This window comes from Armigeres subalbatus, chromosome 2, assembly GCF_024139115.2.
Source record: "Armigeres subalbatus isolate Guangzhou_Male chromosome 2, GZ_Asu_2, whole genome shotgun sequence".
In the NCBI taxonomy this organism is placed as follows: domain Eukaryota; kingdom Metazoa; phylum Arthropoda; class Insecta; order Diptera; family Culicidae; genus Armigeres; species Armigeres subalbatus.
In genome coordinates this window covers 46,804,527-46,829,732 of record NC_085140.1, presented here as the reverse complement: position 1 = coordinate 46,829,732, position 25,206 = coordinate 46,804,527, and the positions used below count along the sequence as shown (strand labels likewise).

Genomic DNA, 25,206 nt, shown 5'->3' with positions numbered 1-25,206 from the left:
TTTCTACGGATTTTTGTTTTACAAATTTTTGAAAATGTACTGGAAATCCGAACGTTATTATGAAATTTTAGAAATGATTCTTTGGAGATCTAAGCCGGACTCCCTTTACTTCAGCGCACTTTCGAGCAGCGCACGTTAACTTTCTCAATTCTTACTAACTTTACAAACGTTGGGGACTACTTCCGCTTTTAATCACTAATTGATTCGAAAAGAATAGATTTTCACTTTTTTGCTATAATAATAGCTTTTATAATAGAGCACACGATTGCCATTAAAACGATTAAACGGCGTGTCCTAGATGCTACCAATTGTCCAGCGGCAAGGAATCAATTTTTCTTGTACCGGGGAAAAGTTCTATAATGGTTTGGCAATCCACAACTAAGAAGTGCAAATGTTATAAAAATACAGAATATGGCTGCAATTTCTAGCTTCTGATTTAAATAGGTTGATCAGTCGAATTGATACAATATAGTTGATTAAACCTTATTATGTAGGCATTCAAAAACTATTGAAAAAACCATTGGTCCTGTAGACCATTGCTTCTTTGCCCTGAAGTCTGCATCAAGTAAATAAGAATTGTCATGATGGTTATGACAAAAGATAAAGATTGTCGCTGTCGTCGCTGTCCTGAACATCTTTTGCTGGCGAGGATAGGGGAGCTAAATGTCAAAGAAGGAAAATCCATACGATTTGACAGCTTGGTACCCAACATGCTCCGGACAGCAGAACAAAGGGAACCGAAGCGACAATCATTATCTAGTAACTAAAATATCTTTTGTTATGACCAAGAAATTGAAGGTCTTGCAAAGGTACTTGAGAAACTTTCAAGTCTTTAATTCCATTCTCTAACAAAAGCCAATATGTTATTTTCTGATTAAAAAATAAAAAGTGACAGTTACATATTTGGCTATGAGCTCCATTGTCTCAGGGATGTTTCTAAATAGATTGTGATTGCTGTATTAATATTAGAAGGAGCAGTAATCTACGCATAGCTAAATCTAGGGTTGCATAAGCTGCGAGTACTGCAATCCCTCGTTTGGAGTTTTGTACTACTGTTTTGGGTAGCAGATGATCTATTCATGCTCACTCCAGCACATTTCCTACTAGGTGAACACACCTTTCGGCGGCCCGAACCTACGGGCTGATCGGAAATTATCTTGGGGGGATGTATACAGGATAGTGATGGCTAGGACCAACAGCACACCTCATGTGAAATCCCCGGAGATGTTAGCCAGGATCGTTGCAGGTTTGTTCCCGAAGCATGACTCATCGGTTTTTTTCGCGAGACGAAGATGAACGTTGAATATTTGAACATGTTGCATTTGAAAAAAAACCGATTCATGCATTTGAAAACTGAACTTCGAAAGCGGCTGATTGGAATCCGCCGTTGAAGAGCGGTGCGACTGTTCGTTTTAAAATTCGACAACAAACTGCCAGTGCAATCTTCGTCGTTGCTACTCAACCCGATGGCGCTACCAACACCATCTCACACTGCGGAGGCAGCAATGCGCTAGCATTGCCATACCCCGCCGCGCGACCTCTCCCAGCCCCTCACAAGCTACCGATTCATTGGCACACGCTTAAATGAAGCAAAGTTCGTCAGAAAATTCAATATGTTGCTCTCCATACTCTCAAATACTGAATCATGCACAGATTCTTTCACGATAGAGATCAGTATTAGCGCATATGCAAAATTGAGAATTCGAATCAAGTCTAATGTAAAACTTGCCACATTGTACTGTAAATTGGGGCACGCGAAATATGTGATTTCACGATTGGTATATTTGATTGCTGATGTTTAATGTACTAACCGCAATAGCAGAATCAATTCATAGTATACAATCACTTAAACAAACTAAAATCATTAGCCGCTTGCTCTGAATACTACATAAACTTGTCTTAACATTGTGGTTTTCTATCGCAGAACAGCTATGTTGAAGTAAATAGAATGTATCGTTTAAATGTTAATCTATATAGTGTTATGATATTGATCTCTCAATACACATCACAGATTACAGTCAGCGGCATGGATACAAGATACAACCCCGGACAACCTCGTTGAGAGGATATGTTGGAAAGACAGCAAAAACGTCTCGGTTGGGCTGCGGTGACCTCTATATGTAGATATGTATAATCCTCTTCTGATGTATCGCGTAATTGCGGCCCGGGGATACGGACTGACAAAAGTGTTTGGGTTTTAGTGGTCGGGTAAGGCCATCCCCTCCCACTACCTGAGTTAACCTCCTCCAGGTGTCTGTTTGCAGATTTCCGTTTAATACCCTTGCTCAAGGAAAAAATGTGTGAGCGATTTAAAATCTTTATAGTTTCGTGGAACCAAACCCGGTCCCACTTTCCACTCATTCCCTGTTTTGTTTGGATGTGCCTTCGCCGCAGCTTTTTGCTTTCTTGCGAGAGGTTTTCCCCTTCAGTTCAACGCGAGCTCTCACGATCGACGGACTGCCGACGCAAACTACGGGAACGAAATCGTAGTCCAAAACGGTAGAAAATTTGAGTGTGTGAGTTTTCTGGCTGCAAATGACGTAATCAAGCATAATTTTTCATAACGACGTATGTAACAAAAGTAAACAAAACGGGGTTTTTAATACAACGTGACAATCACACGCGGCTTTATATAATACGTATCGATTTTACTGATTTCAGATCTTAAAATTCTTTAATTCAATCTTTTTGCGAATCGACGTATGTAAAAATTTCTATTTTTGAAGTCTCACTGTTACATACGTCGCTTTAACATATGGGAACTGAGAGCGACCTATGTAACAAAAAAAGCAAAACAAAACAAAACTGCAGTTGCGTCAATCGTGCACTATGGAAAACCGACCAATGTACACCGACGTACGTGTAGCATACCGGTGTATGTATAATTTTATCGTTTTTAACAGTGAATTTGAATGAACTAAGCTTTGCTGTGAAGCACGCTTATTACGTGTCATGTAATGACGCATGCCAGCGGAAAAAAGTATTGAAAAAAGATTTAGTTTTAAAACAGTTTTAGAAAAAGTTTTGCCAACTTTCTGCAAAGGATTTCTCGAATCCTCATAATTGTTACATACGGCGTTATGAAAAATTATGCTTGTAATGTTTTTGTGTTGGCACTAGAGACAGGCAGCAGCAGAGTGTGCAAAAAGGGTGAACAGAAAGGAAAATTTGGTGGCCGAAGATTTTTCAAGATTTTCGGGCGATTCGGAAAATATTGTTAATCTGTGCGGGCATCTGGGGTGCTGTGTGGATCCAGAAGTTTTAGGATAACGAAATCGTGAAGGAAATGGGTGGCTAAATTTGCCGAAGATAGAGCAAAGTGTTTTGAGTGTGTTGGGGGTGCATATCGTGGGAAGAAATCAGTGAAAAAGGGAGCCGAATCTTCACTTTGGCTCTGGAAGCAGCAGTAAAACCTGAGTCGTGTCTGGCTGATTTTCTGAGAGAGGAATGAAGAAATTCGAAAAATAAAATGGTTGATAATTTCGAGTGCGCTGGCTATACGTTTTACTCCAAGTTCGATTCGGGAAATTTGGGTCGAGTGGAGCTGGTCCGATGCTGTGAAGGTAAGGTGGTTTCCCCTTTTGATCAGCTGAAAAATTGCATTCCCCTGTCAGTCACTGCTTTGTTTTGACGACTACGACGGAAGGGTTCCTTCTTGAATCAGGTTGGAAGGGGTCGTCTACTTTGTGCTACTCGGAATAATAATAAAAGTAAGAAGTTTATTCTTTGAGCCCCACTTCTGATGTTTGTGTTGGTGTGGGGGCGAATGATGGGTCTGATAGTGTTGCCATCCGCACATACTTGTAAAGAAAATTAAAGCACATAACGTAATTTGTAATTTGTAATTATTTATTAGATTGAACAAGAACAACCTTTTTTCGGGGTCAAGGAAATAAACTTATTCGTGTTTTATATTATGTATTACCTTTATTACCTAGAATTTAGGGTGTGAATGTTAATTCAATCTAACAGCAAGTTAAGTTTATTAGTTTTCTAATGTTGTCTAGCGTTTATAAGAGTTTCTTACATCTGTTGCCCTAGTTTGTCTGATCCCCAACAAGTATTAAATACTTAAGAGAGTAGTACGCGTGACAAGACCATGCTGAGGGTGGCTGGGTTCGATTCCCGGTGCCGGTCTAGGCAATTTTCGGGTTGGAAATTGTCTCGACTTTCCTGGGCATAAAAGTATCATCTTGCTAGCCTCATGATATACAAATACAAAAATGGTAACTTGGCTTAGAAATCTCGCAGTTAATAACTGTGGAAGTGAACATTAAGCTACGAGGCGGCTCTGTCCCAGTGTGGGGATTTGAATGCCAATAAGAAGCAGAAGACATTCTACAACAGATCCAAATCGTAGAACTTTAATCTGAAATGCAACCATGAGGTTTTGTACATTATCTGAACTAACATTTTGCTGCTTTCAATCTTTCCCGTCAATATAAATATCTCTTTTCATCGTCTCAGTCATAACTCCGGAATCGAATGCAATGGCCGATTGGGTCAATTTTCAACAGCGAAAAATTAGGAAGTATTCCGCGACGAATGCAAGCATGTTGCAAGCAAATACACACATACACACACACATACACACATACATATACACATACAGACATCACCTCGATTCGTCGAGCTGAGTCGATTGGTATATAACACTATGGCACAAATCTCCCAAATTGAGGGGAACGTGCCTCCTGAGCCGACGTTCTGATGGGTGTCCGAGCCTTCTACGATTGATTTCATGCTGAATGCAAAGAATATCACTGAAATATTCGGATCACAGCAATTTTAAACCAGTCTTCAAAGAGCATCCTCTTTTGAGAATGATTCGCAAAAGCATGCTTTGAAAAAATGATTTAAATTGGGAGAAACCTACATCCTTGCTTTTAATTGCTACTTTGCACACTTGATTGGAAATATCGCATCATTGATTCAAATCATTTCAGGCGATGATCTACCGAATTGTGAATCGAAGCATCAAATTGCCCTTTAAAGGAAGGAACTCAAAGGTGGCTCTGTGGTTATATGGCTAGTGGTGTCATATCCAATTGTGTCAATCTCTTGAGTGAGAGTTTGATTCTCTCGTCGAACTTTCTCGTTTTTTAGACATTATTATATGGATATGATTCGAGTGTCAGGACACACATGGTGTCGAATGAGGATACTAACTTTTTATTTTGACGAAAAAAAACTTCCAGGTGACAGCAGCAGCGAAAAATGTAGACAACAACCTTACGAGCACCAGATCTATAGAGCTCATCGGAATGCAACTGGCAATTCTATCTGTTGCATGAAACCTAATGCTATTTATTTTGAAATTTTCATCATGTAAGAATTGTGGTTGGGAATTGACAAAACGTATGGGAAAACCTGGAATGGAATGAAATTATGTTTGACTGGTTTGAAATGCTAGTTGCCACCCGAAGTACTAAATATGTTCATATTCGGGAAAATAACATCGGAAGCACCAGCAGCACATTTGGAATATAATGTAAAATAAGTAGGACAATTATTTTCATAATTCATTGAAGGTTTGGTCTTCGAACCTCTCGCTTTATTTCAAATGTAATTTCCTATTACAGAAGCAAAATATGACACAATATTCAGTTGCTAACAACAATCGTCTTCGCGACGTAACAACGAAGTGGAAAGCAAACCGATTACTAATAATGCGCACCACGTGTTTGCCTTTGCCTAGAATCAAATGAAAGGATTCAAATCAATGATGTAGTATTTTCAAAAATGATGCAAGTGCATCAAAGCAATGATTACTTGACAAATAGGGAGCATTCATTCTCCTGCTCCTTGGATTTTGCATCAATGCAACGAATTGCAAAGGAACTTTTGAAGATTGTTTTAAACTAAAAATATGAATTTGAATTTTCACCTCATTAATTTTTTTCTAACACCTTGTAAACAAGCTCTATGAACTGTCAAAATAAGTGAGGTTAAGTTCGAGTTTGCATTGGTCTATTGCAGAAAAAGTAACCGAATAGTAACTTTTGTATGGAGTAACTTTTGTATAGAACTACAAGTTACATTAGCATTGTTACGGTATAATTCGTAGATTGTTTCATTTTTGAAATCCTTATCTACAATGCTATCAGAAATCAAAAATGTCTGGGAAATCACGGTTGATTGCAGGACTGGGCTCTGACAATAAGGCGAATTATTCACTGCACACGATAGATGGGTGGTCAATAGACGTTGCAATCCTTCCGACTTGGTACTTGTTTGTTGATTGGGAGCAGAATCGCCTTCTAGATAGGGTTTCAATTAATTGTAAAAAGCTATCTTGCACATTGACTGGATTTGAAAGTTAGTTTTGCTTGATAATTTCGTACATGGACGTATAACCTATTCAGACTGAGTTTTATCATTTGATAAAATGATTTACACCTGTGTTCAGAATAATAGCAGCGGAAGCCGTTTTTCATACAAAATAATCAACTTTGACAAGCTGTAACTTTGTACCCAGATGACCGATTGAGCTGAAATTTTGGCAGTGAACTACAAATATGATGAATTTTACACATACTACGTACCAATTTTTACGAATGACGAAGATCTGATTTACGAAAAAAATAGCAGTTTTTATTTTTGTTATATTGGCTAATTTAAATGTCAAATTCAACAATTTATATTTTTTAAATTATAAACTTAGTGTCTCGCAGCACCTGAATTCAAATTGATAACATTCCAATCAATTGATTTGTTGATATTTCCAAAACAAAAACTGCTATTATTTTGAACAATTTGACCTAGTGCGTAATTTTTGAACGCGTCATTCGAAAAAAATGATACTTAGTATGTGTAAAATTCATCATATTTGTAGTTCACTGTCAAAATTTCAGCTCAATCGGTCATCGGGGTGCAAAGTTACAGCTTGTCGAAATTGACCATTTTGTATGAAAAACGGCTTCCGCTGCTATTATTCTGAACACAGGTGTATCTTGATATGAATCGTCATATACTTTATTCCCAGTAAAATTTAGATCTGTGAACTTGGACATCAATATACAAAATTACAAATAAGGTACAGTGGGGCAAGTGGATAAAGGAAATCGTATAGATCATGTTCAATGAATCATAAAAGTTGAATATAATATTGAAATCGATCATATTTATGACATAACAATCATCTATCCAATCTTGATATGCCTGCGAACAAGATCTTTGAAAAATAAATACTTTTAGGATACAAAATATTTGGAAAACAAAAAAATCGGTTTCAATTTTTCACTTGCCCCACAGGTGGGGTAAGTGAAAAAATGATTTTAAAAGAGGATTTTTCAATATAAGAACACATTTTCTGTTCATATATTTCATGCAAATGATAATTATACTGAACTAGTCGACCCGGCAGACGTTGTCCTGCATAGTAGGCGAAAATGCGCGTTGTTACTGCCCATGCGAAATTTCCATATGAATCCTAATTTTATTTTTTTCACGATTTACTCAACTTTACTAATGGTTTTAGACTGAGGAAATATCATATAAACCCGTCGGAAACTATAACGAATGTAACTGCTGAAGGAATGAAAAAATCCATTCAGCCGTTTTCGAGTTATGCGGATACGAACACAGACCATTTCATTTTTATTATATAGATAGAGCATAACTGTAATCTGTTGTGATGCATTTTGACACTTCATGAAAGTCAAAGGGCACTAGATTGCCTCCATTGAATGATTTTTTATGTTTTTATTTTTTCTTTACTTGAATTTTTTGAGATCTAATATCTCATCTCCATTTGTGTCTAACACTACTTTCTATTTCAGGTTTATAGTAAGATAATGAACCTTGGCGATAATGCAGAGAAATATTCATCTAATATCTATATAATAAAAATGAAAAGGTCTGTGTTCGTATCCGCATAACTCGAAAACGACTGGATGGATTTTATTCATTCCTTCAGCAGTTACATTCGTTATAGTTTCCGACGGGTTTATATGATATTTCCTCTGTAGAAAATCATTAGTTAAGTTGAGTAAATCATGAAACACTAAAATGAAGATTTGTATGGAAATTTAGCAAAGGAACTTCTCAACGCGCATTTTCGCCTACTATGCAGGACAACGTCTGCCGGCTCGACTAGTTTAATATAAAAATCATATTGTGATTCATTAACAATCGACTTATGATTTCAGTAGAAGAGTCTACATTAACAAATAAATAAATTTTATAAATTTCAACTACTTACTTGATACTTGGTGGGCTATAGCTCTTCGATGAACCTACGCCGAATGGAGTATCCTTCTCCAATGGACTCGATCCTGGGCCAATCGCTTCCAGTCGCCCTGAACATTGAGCGCCCTCAGGTCCTCTTCAACTGCAAAAAGCCATCGTGTACGCGGCCTTCCACGAAGCCTGCGGCCTCTTTCGGGTTCTCTACTAAATATTATCTTCGCTTGACGTTCTTCCGGCATACGAACAACGTGACCAGCCCACCGTAGTCTGCGTGTTGTATAAGCTTAATAATATACAGACCTTTATACACCTGGTACAATTCGTGATTCATGCGACCCCGCCAGATACCGTTCACATGTTTACCGCCGAGTATTGTCCGCAGCACCTTACGCCCAAACACACCGAAAGCTCTCCGATCAGCCTCCTTTAACGTCCATGTTTCATGGCCGTATAAAGCCACCGGAAGAATCAGAGTAGTATACAGCGCGAGTTTTGTTTTCGTTTGCAGACTACGGGACTTAAGCTGGTTACGAAGTCCGTAATAAGCCCTATTTGCAGCTGCAATACCCCTTTTCACCTCGCGGGTAACATCATTATCACACGTCACTAATGTTCCAAGATGCACAAATTCTTCTACCACTTCAAATTTTTCACCATCCAGCACCATTTCGCTACCACCACCACTAATGAACCCACGTTGATTGCCAGCGACCATGTACTTCGTTTTGCTGGTATTGATCGTGAGTCCAATCCTCGCTGTCTCCCTCTTAAAAGGCACAAAAGCCTCTTCCACGGCACGGCGATCAATTCCGATAATATCGATATCGTCCGCAAATCCAAGGAGCATATGCGATTTTGTGATAATGGTACCGCTTCTTTGCACACCAGCTCTCCTAATCGCTCCCTCGAGCGCTATATTGAACAGTAGATTCGAGAGTGCATCACCCTGCTTTAATCCATCTAAGGTAACAAATGACGTCGATATTTCATCCGCACTTGATTTCGATCCGTCCAACGTTATACGAATCAGCCGTATCAGTTTCGCCGGAAAACCATGTTCAAGCATAATTTGCCATAATTCATTCCGTTTCACTGAATCGTACGCCGCCTTGAAATCAATAAACAGATGATGTGTCTGCAAGTTGTACTCCCGGAATTTATCAAGGATTTGTCTCAGGGTAAACATTTGATCCGTCGTTGATCGGCCCTCACGAAAACCTGCTTGGTATTCGCCGACGAAGGACTCTTCAAGCGGTCTCAATCTGTTGAACAGAATACGGGACATAATTTTGTACGCCGAATTAAGGAGAGTTTTTCCTCGGTAATTGGCGCACTCCAGTCTGTGCCCTTTCTTAAAGAGAGGGCAAATGAGGTCGTCCAACCAGCTAGCAGGCATTTCCTCGTCTTCCCATATTTTCGACATAATATGGTGCAGAACTTCATAAAGCTGCTCACTGCCATGTTTGAGAAGTTCAGCCGGGAGCTGGTCCTTCCCCGCAGCCTTATTGTTTTTCAGCTCTTTGACAGCTTTTTTAACCTCATCTAGTGTAGGTGACTCCACAGCTTGTCCATCGTCGCTAATATTTATTCTGTTCACCGATGCACCGTCACTTCCTCCATTCAACAAAATCTCGAAGTGTTGCTTCCACCTGGCAGCCACTTCAGTTTTATCTGTCAGCAAATTCCCTTGTTGTTCGTTGCACATGACGCGAGATGGCACTGTCTTTCTCCGCGCACCATTGACAGACTCATAAAACCTCCGCATATCGTTCTGCTCCATTTTTCCCTCGCCTCACTAATAACTTGCTCTTCGTGCTCTTTTTTCTTCCTGCGGTGGATTCGTTTTTCGGCTGATCTTGCTTTCTTGTACCGATCTCTATTCGATCGGGTACCCGACACCAACATCCGGCTTTTGGCAACGTTCTTCTCGTCTATCACTCTCTGACACTCCACATCGAACCAACCCGTCCTGGGTCGCCTCTGTGCAGTGCCTACCACTTCTCGTGCTGTTGTGCTCACCGCTCCATAGATCGACTTCCATAGATCGTTGATGTTGTCGCTAACGTTGATTGTACTTATCCGTTCGTCGAGCTTCTGGCAGTACTCAGTCGATACTCCTTCCGCCGACAATCGCTGGATATTGTAACGCATCGTTCGCTGTGATCTTTCGTTCGATACAGTTGACAACCGTGATCGAATTTTACTGACAACGAGGTAGTGATCAGAGTCAATGTTCGGACCTCTGAATGTCCGCACATCGATAACATCCGAGAAATGGCTCCCATCCACCAGAACATAGTCTATATGGTTGCAAGTTTCACCATTTGGATGTCTCCAGGTGTGCTTTCGGATCTTCTTTCGTGCAAAGTAGGTGCTACTGATGGCCATCCCTCTGGCAGCAGCAAAATTTACTAGCCGTAGGCCGTTGTCATTGGAGGCTCTCCCTACCGATTATGGGACGGAAAAAGTCCTCTCTACCGACCATTGTCATTGAAGTCATTGAAGGCTCTCCCTACCGATTATGGGACGGAAAAAGTCCTCTCTACCGAGCTGAGCGCGTTGGCGTCTCCGATAACAATTTTCACGTCATGCTTTGGGCACTCTCCATAGGCTTTATCAAGACATTCATAAAACGTGTCCTTCACGACGTCGGATTTATTGTTTGTCGGTGCGTAAACGTTGATTAGGCTGTAATTTAAGAATTTGCCCCGTATCCTCAACACACAGATTCGTTCGCTAATGGGTTTTCACCGCATCACTCGCTTCATATGCTTGCCCATCACTACGAAACCAACTCCATGCTCTGCTTTTCCGCCGCCGCTGTGATAGATGTTAAACTTGAATGCAGTGTTGATCGTGGGGTCCACGGCTCGGAATTCACGTTCTCCGGATCTGAGCCATCGGATAGCGGCCACGTTCACTCCAACCTTCCGCAGTTCACGAGCCAGAAGGCTCACTCGTTCAGGTTCATTTAGGGTCCTGACATTCTAGGTACCGAGTTTCCATTCATAGTCTTTATTTCGTTGCCAGGTCGGTTGCCAAAAATAACGTTCGTTTTCTTCTATTTCCATTTTTCGTGGTATTTGAGAGGCTTCAGTAAGCTAACTTACAGGGGTCGCGTTACCTTCATCGCGCTGATGGGACTGCCACCTTAGGTATAGCTGACGCGATACAGCATTTCGTTAATCAGCCGCTGGGTACCAGGCAGACGCTGTTTGAGCCGCACCTCCCGGTGAACAGACGCTCGAGGCGTACCTTCTCACTCTAGCTGATGTCAGAAGGACAACAGTGCCCAGGCTGCACTAGCAGCTAAGTACACAACCCTTAGCTGGCGGTCTTTTGTCATCGGACGACCCGTGGAAGCATGAGACAGGGACTTGTGGGGACCAGAGCTCTGTTGGGCGCTCCTTCCTTGATGTCAACCCACCATTTTGCAGCCCAACTGAACCAACTCAACTAAATAAACCATAATTCTTGATATATTTGCAATAGTAGTGATTCTTGTATTTGAGCTATATAAATAACATTTTTCACGAATTATTTATGAAACATGGATTATTTAAAACACTGACACGCTTGACACTTTGGGTTCCTGATTTAGTATTACCACGTATCACTGTAATAACCAAAAACCTTCGAATGAGTTCGAATTGGTATCATTTGTTTATATACGATTAATAGAAGTTATTTGTGTTTGGAAAAATTGAGAAATGCATTCAGTGTCGGAAAATTTGAAAATTTGAATAATTCTGTGCTTCATCAGTGAAGTACTTGCGTTTTTTTTCACCTACCCCATTTACCCACTTACCCCACTGTACCTTACAATTATTTTTCAAGTTCTGAAGCCTGTAATTGACTAGGCATTTAGGAATTCAAGGACCCTTTTATTTATGAGCCATGAAATTAGTTCTGCTTTACCGTTCAATACATTGTTGCAACAGTAACTTTGAAAACGAAATTTCTATTTTTTACCTCGGGCGTAGTTTTATATTGAAATGTGTTTCTTTATTTTTGTTTGTCGCGGTTCTGTTTTGCAATCGCGGATTTTATTGTGTAAGTCGCGGATTTTGCGAATTTGAATTTGCTTACTTTGAAACAGCCCTGCAATCGGTAATGCAAAAATAGTGACTTTTTTGTTACTAAACTCAAAATAGTGACCAATGAGCATTTTCAAAAGGTTGAGCATATTACATATTTTTAAATGGAAGTCAATCGTGAAATATAGTGATCAGCATAACAATTTTACGAGTCGACAGCATTCAAACAACAGTTCCTCAGAAATCCGTCATATACAAATCAGGAATGTATCGATTTTATTAGAAGGGCTATTTTAGGCTTAGTGGGACGTCTGCCTGTGGTATTATTATGATCATTAGCGAAGATGTACCTAGATGGTAAAGATCCTCACGGAACAGTTGATTTAAAGCTAACATGAGCTAGACATTCGAAATTAAATAAATCTATTTGACCACAGTTTCAGAAAGATAAGTATAAATATTTATATAACTTTTATGGAACCGAAATCGATTTGGCTCGGTAATTAACGTAGAGACGCTTTGCTTAATCACCTTGATACGAATATGCAGAATTTGTTGAAGCATTATATACCAAAAGTTAGTACTCCAAATGCTGAGAGGAGGCGTTATTCCGGAGGGTTTTAGCCTAGTAGAAGCCATTCAGTGAAGGTTTGTAAGGATCTGAGATACTCGCCCATGCTGACAAACATTTGTGGAATGTCAACTTCTCAAACATAACCAAGTGTATGTTGACAGTTTACTGTGATGAGGAAACGTGTTCTGCCATTAACTATTTTCGCAGAAGTCTAAGCATTGATAGCATAAGCAATATTTGATATTATGATATAAATCTGTGGGAAAATGGAGGGATTTTGCAACAGATTGAAAATGAAAACTAATCTAAGGATCTATAATTAGTCAAAGACGTCGAAGCGATCGGCGTTAAAATTTGTATGTAGGAGTTTTTGGGGTCGAGGAAAGTTCTTATGATGGTTTAAGACCCCTCCCTCTCTGAAAGAGGGGAGGCTCCCATGCAAATGAAACACACATAGCTGCATAGGTCGAGAACTAATCAAGCTAATTGAACCCAGTTTGGCCTCTAAAAAAATTAGATTTATCCACCTTCTTCTTCTTCTTCTTCTTTTTGGCATACATCCCCCCTTTTCGGCATTACTGGGACAGAGCCGCCTCGAAGCTTAAGTGGCGTCTGGTCGGCCTGTTCAACCTGTTCATTGCACAGGTAGGCAAACTAATGAAGATTATATTTTGATCTTGTGTTCAAAAATATAGTTGCACTGGTTGGCAGAAAATAGAGCTATTGCAATAGCTACGTTCAATTTAGTCTCTGAACCAGTCCACACATTTGAAACATAGGCAAATATGTAGCTTTCCTTTTTGTATTCAGACGTTTGGTTGTTTGTATCATTCCAATTCACGAAAAGAGACTCTTGCATCAAAACACGTGCTTTTTTGTCTCTGCCCGTCTACATGTAGAACACGAAGCAATGCAACAAACCTTGCAACGAAACGGCGTCAAGTTTACGACGTGAACGAAGAAGCAAACCTATGAGAGAGAATTTTGAGTAAAATTTTCACTCTGTTCGTCTGTTTGGGAACGAACCGCTGCAACACACTGCAAGCATAATACCGACGCCTTCTCACATTTTGTTCCAACTAGTTCAACTTCAAATTTGAACGAGCAAAAGACATATGCTTCTGTCGCTTCAACTAATATGGAATGCGCGGAATACAAAACTACACATGATACGGATGTCAGTAGTAACAACAGTACATATTTGATTTAGTTCGTGGAGAGCAGCTTTGTTCACCATAGTTATTTGAACGTAGTTAATTAAATTGTCTTCAGCATATTACGTGGCCGAGTTGTCACTACCACTCTTCTTTTTCTATATTGTTTGTTGAAGTTCATACATTTCGAAGATGTCTCTGGATGTGGAACATTGTTTTACTAATAATCTGCAATAAAATTGTATCTTGTTTAATATGTAGCTCAAATATAGCTGTAATGATCTGCATAACCTCACTTTTTCAATGACCGCGCACGTGCTGAAGGGTTAATAAGAATGTTATTTGATTATTGAACATTTTTGAACAGGTTCCCAATTATTCCACGCGACGCCCCTGATTAAGCACTTCTACAGTTATTAACTGCGAGTTTGTAGATTGGACACTAGTGATACTAATGTTTTACTTTTGAGATCCTTAAATAGAATGCTATCAGAAATCATGATGAGAGGTGGTCCTTGATTCTAGTCTAAAACAAAAATAACAAAAGCATGAGCAGAAAAATATATAAAGCTCTTTTAGTGGAATGTATTCAACCGTCTAAGACGAATTAAGTACTCTCCATTTAATTCCACTAGTTAATTTTCGTTATCTTTGCAGATACGTATTTCGACCACAACTGTGTGGTCGTCTTCAGAAGTCGAGTCAAGTACGAGACACTGAAGACGACCACACAGTTGTGGTCGAAATACGTATCTGCAAAGATAACGAAAATTAACTAGTGGAATTAAATGGAGAGTACTTAATTCGTCTTAGACGGTTGAAAAGCATGAGGATTATTACTCCTGGCCATGCCCATCTTCACCGTAACTAGGGAGAGGAAGGAAGTGTTGATGTGGTACTTACTTAACGAGAGGCCACCGACTTATCGACACCCTCATAAATACCACGGAGTATGATAATGAGGAAGGTATTCGTTGGGCCAGGATTTGCCTGTAGCTGGCAATGTAACCGTGGTAGATCTTACCCCGTAACACACCACGTAAAGGTCTCTACCCAGCGTTACGGGTCTATAAAGTGAAAAATTAATTGCCTACCAAAAGGCGGATGTCATGGGTTAAGTGACAAAAAAAAAAATGAACGAATACGCATCTATCAGGCGCTTTTCGGATTAAATAGCTATTGTTACATGGTTAGTAACTACCGTAAGGCTGTTAGCATATAAATATATTCGCAATCTCCAGAGACCTCGATAGTCGATATTAATTAATCCAGAACTAACTAAGTCAGGCATTGATCTGAACGAAACTAAATAGAGTAACAATAATAACATATATTTCGCGCTATGGATGCCTAATTTTGTAATATTAATCTTGTTCAACACTTTAAAAATGAGTGAGAGTCATATGTTAAAAAAATTCAGAATTTGCACACATACGCACACATACATGCATATAAGTGGTCTATTAGTGTCTCAGAACATGCTCACATTTGCTTTCTAGCTTTCACTGCAGAAATTTTTTAAATTCCTTTAAATTTTTACGTTTTTGCTTTTTTGAGAAGATTGTTTGGTACATGCTTCTATATGTTCCTCAATTAAAATCAATTGTTTCTTTAAAACAAATTGGAAAAATAAGCATATTTTCATATCATATCATTTTTTATAATTATACTAGTCGACCCGGCAGACGTTGTCCTGCATAGTAGGCGAAAATGTGCGTTGTTAGCTGTGTATGCAAAATTCCTATAGGAGTCTTTATTTAAGTTTTTCACGATTTACTCAAATTTTCTAATATTTTAATATGAGAAAATATCATATAAACCCGTCGGAAAATATAACTGCTGAAGGAGTGAATAAAATCCATCCAGCCGTTTTCGAGTTATGCGGATACGAACACAGACCATTCCATTTTTATTATATAGATTTTCAATATTAAAGGAAATTTGTTCCAAATAGGTACCCTACATTTTATTTCATAATTCGAGAGATTTATTGATCGATTAATACATAACACGCCTGCGTAACGCATACAAAGCGAAATTTTGGACACTTCCGAAGGAAGGGTCAAAAAAGAACGTTTGCTCTACGATTACGTTCAGAATATTTCATGAAATCGCTAAGTAAACGTCGAAACTTTAATTGTGAAATTGTCAATAGTTCAAAGTTCGACAGGTCAGCTAGTAAAGAATATGTAAACCAACAACAGCGAGAAACAGTGGCAATCATACTTGTTCCTATGAGTGGGTTTTTTTCACAGGAGTTTCATCAAGTTTAGCACAATGCATCGATATGTAGTGACTACAACTATAAAATCAATGCTATCATATATTGTTAATAACTAAATATAACGTTTTCAACCTTCGTTTTTGCAAAATATTGCATGTTCTGCCAACAGCAGTATTTCCTACCTTACCTACTTTTCGCCACGGATCATCAAACCGCACGCGGTTATCGACTTCACCTAAATACACACATTCTCGAAAGGTAGACCGAAAAAAAATGTCTCGTCCTCGCTGGCCCTCGTCAACTACTTTCGGTTTTTTTATTTACGACTTCATTGAGAACGTATGTAATGGCAGGTAATAGTTGTTGGTTGCCACGGTTGAAACAAATCAACAAACCGAAGCCGCAGAACTGTTCAAAGAGGTTTATATTAATTTATGATGGTACGCCCGAAAATGGACTTTTAATTTATTAGCTTTTGTCTTTATGATACACCAATGTGTTCAGAACTGCTATAGTGAGCATGAGCAATAAAACCGCAAAGTATATACCTAGTTGCTGCATCGTGATTGACTAGTAGAACCTATACATGTTCTGAATCAGTGCTGGGAGAAATTCAAATTATCAAAACTCATCCACGATTCAAATCATGCGCGAGCCAAATCCCACTGGACCGCACGGTCCAGAGAATCGCTCATGATTCGACTCGCGGTTTGCATCAATGCATGATTTTGGCATGTTCTTCTTTGTTGAATGCATTGAATTAACTTCCTGCTGTTAAAACAAGTAGGTAGTAATAAATCCATTCGTGTATCAAAATATTTTTTCGGAGAATGAGTGAAACGAATAGCAAGCGAGTTTCTCGTGCATGAGATGTAAGACAATATGATTCATACAAAACTGGTTCTGAAAAGTTTTGGCTTTTTAAGTCAATAACGACGATGGCCACGTCCTTACGGTCATTGTTAGATTGACTAGTAATTCGATTTTCGTTGCCACTAGAAATACCTTTTCTTGGGTTTGGGTCGATTGTATTGCGTTAGGTATAAGGGATGTTATAGTATAATAATTACTACGGAAGGTTTTGAACGACAGCATTCCATTAATTGTGAAGGCCAAGGGGTGCGTCGTTGTAAGATACAATAGTATTGAGCTTGTAGCGACGCATTCAATAAGCTTTTTGTTTACACATATTTTTCTTGATTCTGATCAGAGTCTTAGCTTCTACTCTAAAGCCTATCGATCATCTTCACAATACTATATGTAGAAGATGTAGTCTGCTCATAACCAATGTTAGTTAAGCTGCACGCCATCACATATACAGTATCTCCCGCTTGTCCGGACCTCACTAATCCGACGACTCGTTAGTCCGGAGCTCACTAAATCAGAATTTTCTGGATTAAAAAGTATCAACAATCATTTAAACACATTACGCTGTGATTTTCTTTTGGTTCATTTGTATGGATTTGACAGTCGGAATAACGAGAGAAACCCCGATAGTCCGGCCATACATTTGAAAACCTTACATACTATCCCTAGCCCCATAAGCTATCAAACAAAATATTGAAAATTATCATTCCATTTTGAGACAGCCGGTTTCCATCAGAGGCAACCCACCAAATACCTAAATTGCACATTCCGGCTCTGCAGTGGAGGCGTTAAGGTGATGTCTACCAATACGAAGCATCACATGTCGGTCGTGGAGTTCCTCGAGTTCCACAAATATGAGTTCTACACTTATGCCCTCCCCGACACGAAGCCGCTCAAGGCTTTGCTGCGAGGGCTCCATGACATGGAAGCAAAGGAGTTCATTCAGAAATTGGAAGGCAGCGACAAGACGAGAAAGTACCGCGACCAGCTTAATCTGGTTCATCTGTAATTCTGGAGCATGGCTCCGCCACTTTCAAAGACCTGAATCTGATCGGGATAATCAACCATACAGTCAGCGATATCGGCCAGTACAAGGAAGAATCATATTCCTATCCATAACTATCCGAACCATAACTATCCGGTCATTCCGGCTTCCCGTCGAGCGATTCCAATCATTCCATTCATTCCACCGTTACAATCACACAAGCGACTGGCAGCATCAGCTGCGTTGATTCAAGCTCCAGCACCACCGGCACCTTTAACCAGCAAATAGCCTCCGCTCCCTCCTCCTGGATTCCGTCGACAGCCGGAGAATGAAACTGTCCCACCGGATGAATCTGTTCTGCTCTACACTCCGGAGCAATTGATGACGATCTTCTCGCAGCTCTCCACTCGACTGCGTGGATGCAAAAACCGATTCCACCAGGTCTTCACTATTGACATGTTCATCATTGAAAATGGCTACTAGGATGGGCCTGATCAACTGGAACGCTTGCTCGCTCAAGAGCAAAACCTTTGAGTTGAAGGATTTCCTGGAAAAAGAAATAGACATGGCGTCCATCACCGAAACGCATCTTAAACCGAAGTTGAGCGTCTGCATCACGGAATTTTGCATCGTGAGACTCGACCAGCCGACCAGGGGAGGTTGTGTGGCCATCGCTTTTCGCTACAACATCAACTGCCAAGCTTCCAGCTGAGTGTCATCGGGGCCATCGGTGTCGAAGTTACCACTTCCGTCGGTGTCATCACCCTCATCGTGACATACTGCCCAACTCAAGGAGATCGATGAGACATAGGCCGCCCTCCGTGGAACCATCGTCAATCTAGCGTGGTGCCAAGGGCAGTACATCATCGCCGGCTATCTGAATGCATCTAAATTCTATATCAAGCCTGGGAAAACTTGAACAATCAGAACGGCATGATCTGGAAGAAGGCCATTTTTCCACCCGCTTGAGCAGCCCGGATTCACCCACACGGTTGAGCAGATCCGGGGCTCATTCGACGCTCGATCTGTTCATCACAAACATGGATAACCACATATCGCAGCCGGTTGTATGTAATGAATTCAGCTCGGAACCCGGTTAGTGGTCGCGGTGGCCGAAATCGGTTCCATAAGGAACTACCATCGAGTAAACTGGCACCGGTTTCAGCCCACCATCGACTACGAGGTGCGTCTGGAAACGCCGAAAATTATCTACCGCCAGCTGTGCGCCATCGAAGAGGCAACATCGTTGGCCAGAGAGCAGCATGTTCCAACGGTGTAAGCAATGCCCTAACCATCGACACCCTCACCAAAGATCTCATTTGTCTTCGCAACGTGGATCGCAGACAGTACCAACGTCCTGAGCTACTTGCACTCAGAACCCGTTGCAATCGCATGACTAAAATCATCAAACCCCCCCTTCCCCATGTAAGATTTCTTTTATACAAATGATTTTTTATTTATTCGTGCGTAAGAAAACGACAGACCACCTCTCTCCCCATAAATGCTTATGAAATATGTTTACGACCCCTAAGGCCGCGCTCTCCTAGACTGTGCTAAGACATTCTGCAAAGTAACAAAAATTCTAAAATCCAAGCCTCGGCCCATTGTACCTTTGATCCCATTAGATAACAATGGCTCTAAGAAACGCTTGATTACTCCTGCAGAGAAGTTCACCGAAATAGGTCGTCACTTCGTCAGCTTGCACAATCTTGAACAGAACATCGTCAGTTCATACGAAGCAGCCGTCAACAGGCATGTTAACAACATCCATTTGACTCTCAATCATGTTTTGTTTTAAAATTTATTTATGTGTTTTGATACCCAACGACTTTTGGGAGGAGATGGAGATCTCAACTGGCGAATTGATGGCCTCCAGGTTTCGACAAGGGTCTACTACGAAAGGCCGAATCACGAATGGCCGACTTACAAAAGGCCGAAAGCAAAAAAGGCCGAATGCGCAAAAGGCCGAAACCACAAAAGGCCAAAATCACATAAGGCCGAATGAAACCGGCAGACCAACAAAGCGGTCCACTTTGTTGGTCTGCCGATTTAATTCAAACTTTTTTTTATTCAAATACTTAATATAATTTAGAATATTCGGATTATTTTGTGATTTCTCAGTGAAGTCTTGTGAAGTCAGTTTCTCTTAAATTGGGAGAAAATGAAATACATTTAAGAACACCGCGTTACCGTAAGTTATACAGCTTTTAGTTAAAAGCATAATAATTGGAAATGTCGATTTTGTTTAGCTTCTGATGTCGCAATTAGATCATGAGTAGTGCTCATCATTAGCACAACCATGCGTCATGAAGCGCACAACTCCTACAAATCGGCATTTCGATTCAGTGATCCATGAATCTAGTGAAATTTAATTTGGGCTCTTGCATTAGATTTGGGAATTTAACTTTTCCCAATACCAATACCCAATACTACATCACCAAAGGAAGAAAAAAAGAGAGCTCTTGGATTACTTCGTTACTTTAAAGTGCTAATATTTATACGTATACAGTGTTCAGTTATGTTCATCTTTTCATTACTGCAATGAAGATTGATCTATTATGGAATATAATAAGGATTCAAATTGACTCTGTAAACACCGTTATACAACTTCTTTCAATTGAAAGATTGAGCTTCGACGTTAAACTGACGTTATATACCTCAACTGAAAAAGATTGATTAGATCGCTGCTAGTAGTTGCAAAACACGTGGACAAGCTTTTCTTAATGGGGCAGCATAATAAAAGTAAACGTAAATTTGTGAGTATTCTAAGGTTGAAAGATTGAAACTTTTGTAATGATTCGGCCTTTTGTGTTATTCGGCCTTTTGAGATTCGGCCTTTTGTGGTATGCTAGAACATTTTCGGCCTTTTGTGATTCGGCCTTCTGTGGTTCGGCCTTTTGTAATTCGGCCTTTTGTACTGATCCCTTCGACAACATCCTGAATCTCAAACTCAAACACATGAGTGATCCGTTTTTCGAGCACCTTTTGCTGCTCTTTAACCATTATCTCCGTCTTAGCTACTTCGGAAGTCAGTGAAAGTCATCCCCATCTGGAAGTCTGGGAAGGATCATTCTTCTCCATAAATTTATTGTCCCATGAGCCTTCTCTTAGGTTTATCCAAGCTGTTTGAAAAGGCGATTCACAACCGACAGTCTCTAAAACATCCGCCATGGCCTTCGTAGTAGATGTCGAGAAGGCGTTCGACAATGTATGGCATGATGGCCTGGTGTTCAAACAAGCTACAAACTACCTAGTGAAAATCATCAACAGTTACCTGTCGACAAAGACTTTCCGGGTTTCAATTAGCGGAGCGAGATCTAATGCGCACGATATCCCCAGGTTTCCCTCAGGGCAGTATCCTCGAACCCCTGCTGTTTAACCTCTTCATCTCCGACACGCCAGAACCTCCAGAAGGCGACATTCTGTCTCTGTTCGCAGATGACACCTCCATTGTCTACCAAGGTAGAGTAATCAGAGCGCTAGTGGCAAAACTTCAACAGTATCTCATCAGCTGGATATCAATGCGGCGAAGACCCAGGTCATCATTTTTCCCCATTCCATATTTTCAAAACATGTTCCGCCTGAGGATTGTAAAACCAGCCTCAATGGCACGACAGTGGAATTGGCCAATAAGCGATCCTCGACAGCGTATTTTTTATTAAGCTCATTTTTCGGCAACAGATTGACAAGACGGTGACTAAGTGTAACTTCGTCGGTGGTGTAACGTCTTGTTCAAATTACTGTATCCTTTGATCAAGCGTCGGTCGTCATTGTCGCTGAAAAGTAAGCTTTCTACAAGAAAATCATCCTTCCTATGATCGAATACTGGGAAATCTGGGAGAGCTCTCAAAGCTTGATTGACTGCTTGTAGTTGCTACTCCATTATGGCCAGATCAGCTGTTCTTGCACAGGCAACCAACAGATGTTTGCTTGGGACTAGCACACATCTTCAATGTACAAGTACTGGTGATCTCATTTGTTAGGTCATACTGGCGCCTGCCACGTCAGAATGCAAGTCAATGTAGGGAAGGGGGAGGAAATGACGATGCAATCACTCGCCTACTGCAAGCCGAATATACCTCTGCACTTGCCACGAGTTCATGCGGAATTTGTTGGAATTTTTGGATTAGGCTCGAGAGGCAGAGGTCCGTCTTGGTTAACTGGAGAAGGCAATTTATGGAATTTCCAATTGGATGTAGAAAACGAGCTCTATAATAGTTCATTTCCAATTCTAGCAGATTACTGTTAGAATACTGAAGTTGAAGGTATAGGAATAGTAATGGAAACGGTATGGAAGTCCATTTCCAGTTCTAGCGATTGCTAGAACATGAGAAATAAATAGAAAGATACAAAGTAGGATAATGGAACGGACCTGGGATTGAACCCACGACCTCCTGCGTCTTATGCAGAAGCAGTAGCCATATGACTACCAAGCCCGCTATGCATGCTGGGAGAGCTGCGCATAAACTCATCATCTGAAACTTCAACAAGTTCAAAATAAGTTCCAAGAACACGAGCTTCTGAGGTCCATCGCCTGGCCGGTATTAAAATACTACACGAGCCCCACACACATTCGGGCCAGGCATCCATTAGGGCGCTTATAGCAAATTAGGATATCAAATTTTATTTTAAATGTGTAGATAGGTTATCAAATTTAGTCCCAAGCCTTTTTAAACAAACGAAGCCTTGATTGGGCTACAATGTAGGATTTTATTCTTAAACAAATACACAGAAAACAAATTTAAAAAAATAAATAATCTCAAAGATAAAGGGACATGTGACCAATCACTTATTCTGTAAAATCACTGCGGAAGCATCATCAAAATTTAAAAATAAATTGAATGTTTTTTAAACATTGAATGATATTGAAAACCATCATGTAATTCGAATAATATTAACAAAATTATGTAATCGCAAATCGCAAAGCAATATAGATAAATCATTAATGTGGTTTTTGAGCTCCCATACAAGTTCATTTAGATCTGCTGATTACGATACGAATCGACAAAAATTCGCCTTCGTCTTCCTTGTTGGCAATAGCTCCGTCACGCTCGTCCCATATTTCTTCGGCAGTCAGGCAGGCAGGGCCATATAAACAGCTGAATGATTCAAACAAAATAAAAAATCGCAACATCGAAAACAAAAAGTAAAGCTCCAATTCTCCTCCTTCATTTCCACTTGTTTCCAGGACTGAACATAATCGGTAGCAATGTCAGCAGTAGTGTTGGTTGCCTATCGGTATCTAATGTCGCCACCCCCTCAACCACCACCGTTGCCACTGCCATTCCGGGTGGGCCGCTATCGCCGGGAAGCGCCACCCTACTGGGCCCACCGGCTGCCATCCTGTCTAGTGGGCCCCTGACGCTAAACAGTGCCATCATTTCCGGAGGGGGCAACTCGCCTTCCGCAACCCATTACCATTTTCAGCAGCAGCAACATCAATCAACTCCCACGCAGACTGGTACGGGCGGCTCTGTAACGGCTAGTGGGGTTGCTCCGGACCAGCAGCAGGTGCTCACCAGTCACCAGCCACATCACCACTCCGCCGCATTTATCGAGGTGGAGTTTAATCTATGGACGCGATCAGACTGTGCCGGAACGCCATACGAAAATCAGAACAGGACATGGTTCTACTTTGCCGTAACTGGTGGGTTGCATTTTTATTTTATTTTTTCAGATGCAGTAAAGTCAGTGCAGCTCATGTAATGTTTTTCTTCTAGGTGGCCGTCCGAATCAAATTGTCAAGTTTAATGTGATGAATTTGAACAAGCAGGCAAAGCTGTTCAGCCAAGGAATGCACCCGGTAATGAAAGTCGGTCCCGGTGGTCGATGGGAGCGGATCAAAGATAAGCCATCCTATTCGGTAAGTTTTTGAAGCACAATTTAAACCTTTGGAAGACAACACAGTGATTCGCTCCAAAACCTCAAAATGGTCCTAAATATAGATTTAATTTTGTATTATGGCATTTTGGTGCTTTTTATCACGTACCCTTGAAGCTTTGTTACTACAGGAGCTTTGATACTAAACAAAGTCAACCGATAGCAATGAAGGTTCGCTGCAGAATGACAGGAACGATTCATAAACGATTAATATGTTTCATTAGAACCTATTTCTTTACACTTGGTTAGGTTTTAAATTAGGTTCGATCGTATAAGCAAACAGCGCTCACGAATCAAGCGTCGAAGAAGAAATTGATATGGCTTTTTATGTTAATACCGTACTGATCTAAACTGTTGACATTTTCTTGCAGATTGCCAACGACATTTTCTTCATATCGTTCCTGCACAGGGCGCCCGAATCATCCGAAACTAAAACCTACTATGCATTCACGTTCCCGTTCACTTACAACGAACTGTTGGAACAGCTGGGTACCTTTGATAAGCGCTACGGTCGCCATACGTTTGAGATGAATCAGATCGCACTAGAAATATCGCAACGATATGATGCCTCGATTCCTATCGGCCCGGTGGAACTTGCTCCGGCGTTGGTCAATCATCACACTCAGTCGCACCACAGTGGCAAGAAAGGAAAGCTCGTGAAAACGGCCAAAGTTGAACGATCCAGTCCGGAATCGTTCGACGAAACGGCTCGCGATGGCATTGGAAGCGACGAAGCTCATACGCCAAAAGTAAGCGATCCTGGAGGGAAGCATTTGGTTGACTGTGATGTGCCGTCAGCCATGTCGATCGACGATAATAATACGTCGGAATCAATGCAACAAATCACCAACCTTGTGAACAAGGTGAAAATAGAGTTACCCCCGCAGGCCGACCCCGGCAAGTGCAAGTTACCAATCTTCCAACAGTTGCTAAACACACCAACTCTCGACGATGATCTGAGGGCCACCAATCTGGATCCGCGAGACGACATTTACTACTATCGGGAACTACTCACGCATTCGGTGGAAAAGCGACGAGTTGAACTGCTGACGATTACGTCGTTCCACGGTATCCAGAACGTCCGCGAAGAACGGTTACGTAATCTGTTTCCCGACGATAAGACACCTCGGTGCCATACGTTCAAGAACAAGAAGATTGTTTTCATCTCTTCGCGCGTTCATCCAGGTGAAACACCGGCTAGTTTTGTGCTAAATGGATTTCTTAGTATGCTGCTCGACCGAAAGAGCATTGTTTCTATTACGCTTAGGTAAGTTTAATATAACTTTTAAGTTGTT

At 40.7% G+C, this 25,206-nt stretch overlaps 1 protein-coding gene across 5 annotated transcripts in view; it reads left to right on the top strand.

The window, feature by feature from the left end:
* Positions 1–2,411: 2,411 nt before the first annotated feature.
* LOC134218534 (uncharacterized) overlaps positions 2,412–25,206 on the top strand; it is a 39,613-nt gene continuing 16,818 nt past the window's right edge. Inside the window, exons 1-5 of one of the 5 annotated variants that reach the window (XM_062697661.1) lie at positions 2,412–2,516; positions 3,260–3,563; positions 23,220–23,678; positions 23,752–23,894; positions 24,283–25,178. In XM_062697661.1, the coding sequence (XP_062553645.1) occupies positions 3,470–3,563; positions 23,220–23,678; positions 23,752–23,894; positions 24,283–25,178 (1,592 nt within the window). In that variant the 5' untranslated portion in view covers positions 2,412–2,516; positions 3,260–3,469. Of the gene's footprint in view, positions 2,569–3,120; positions 3,564–23,219; positions 23,679–23,751; positions 23,895–24,282; positions 25,179–25,206 lie in introns of all 5 variants that reach the window. The other 4 variants (XM_062697657.1, XM_062697660.1, XM_062697662.1 and 1 more) reach the window with 4 other exon arrangements.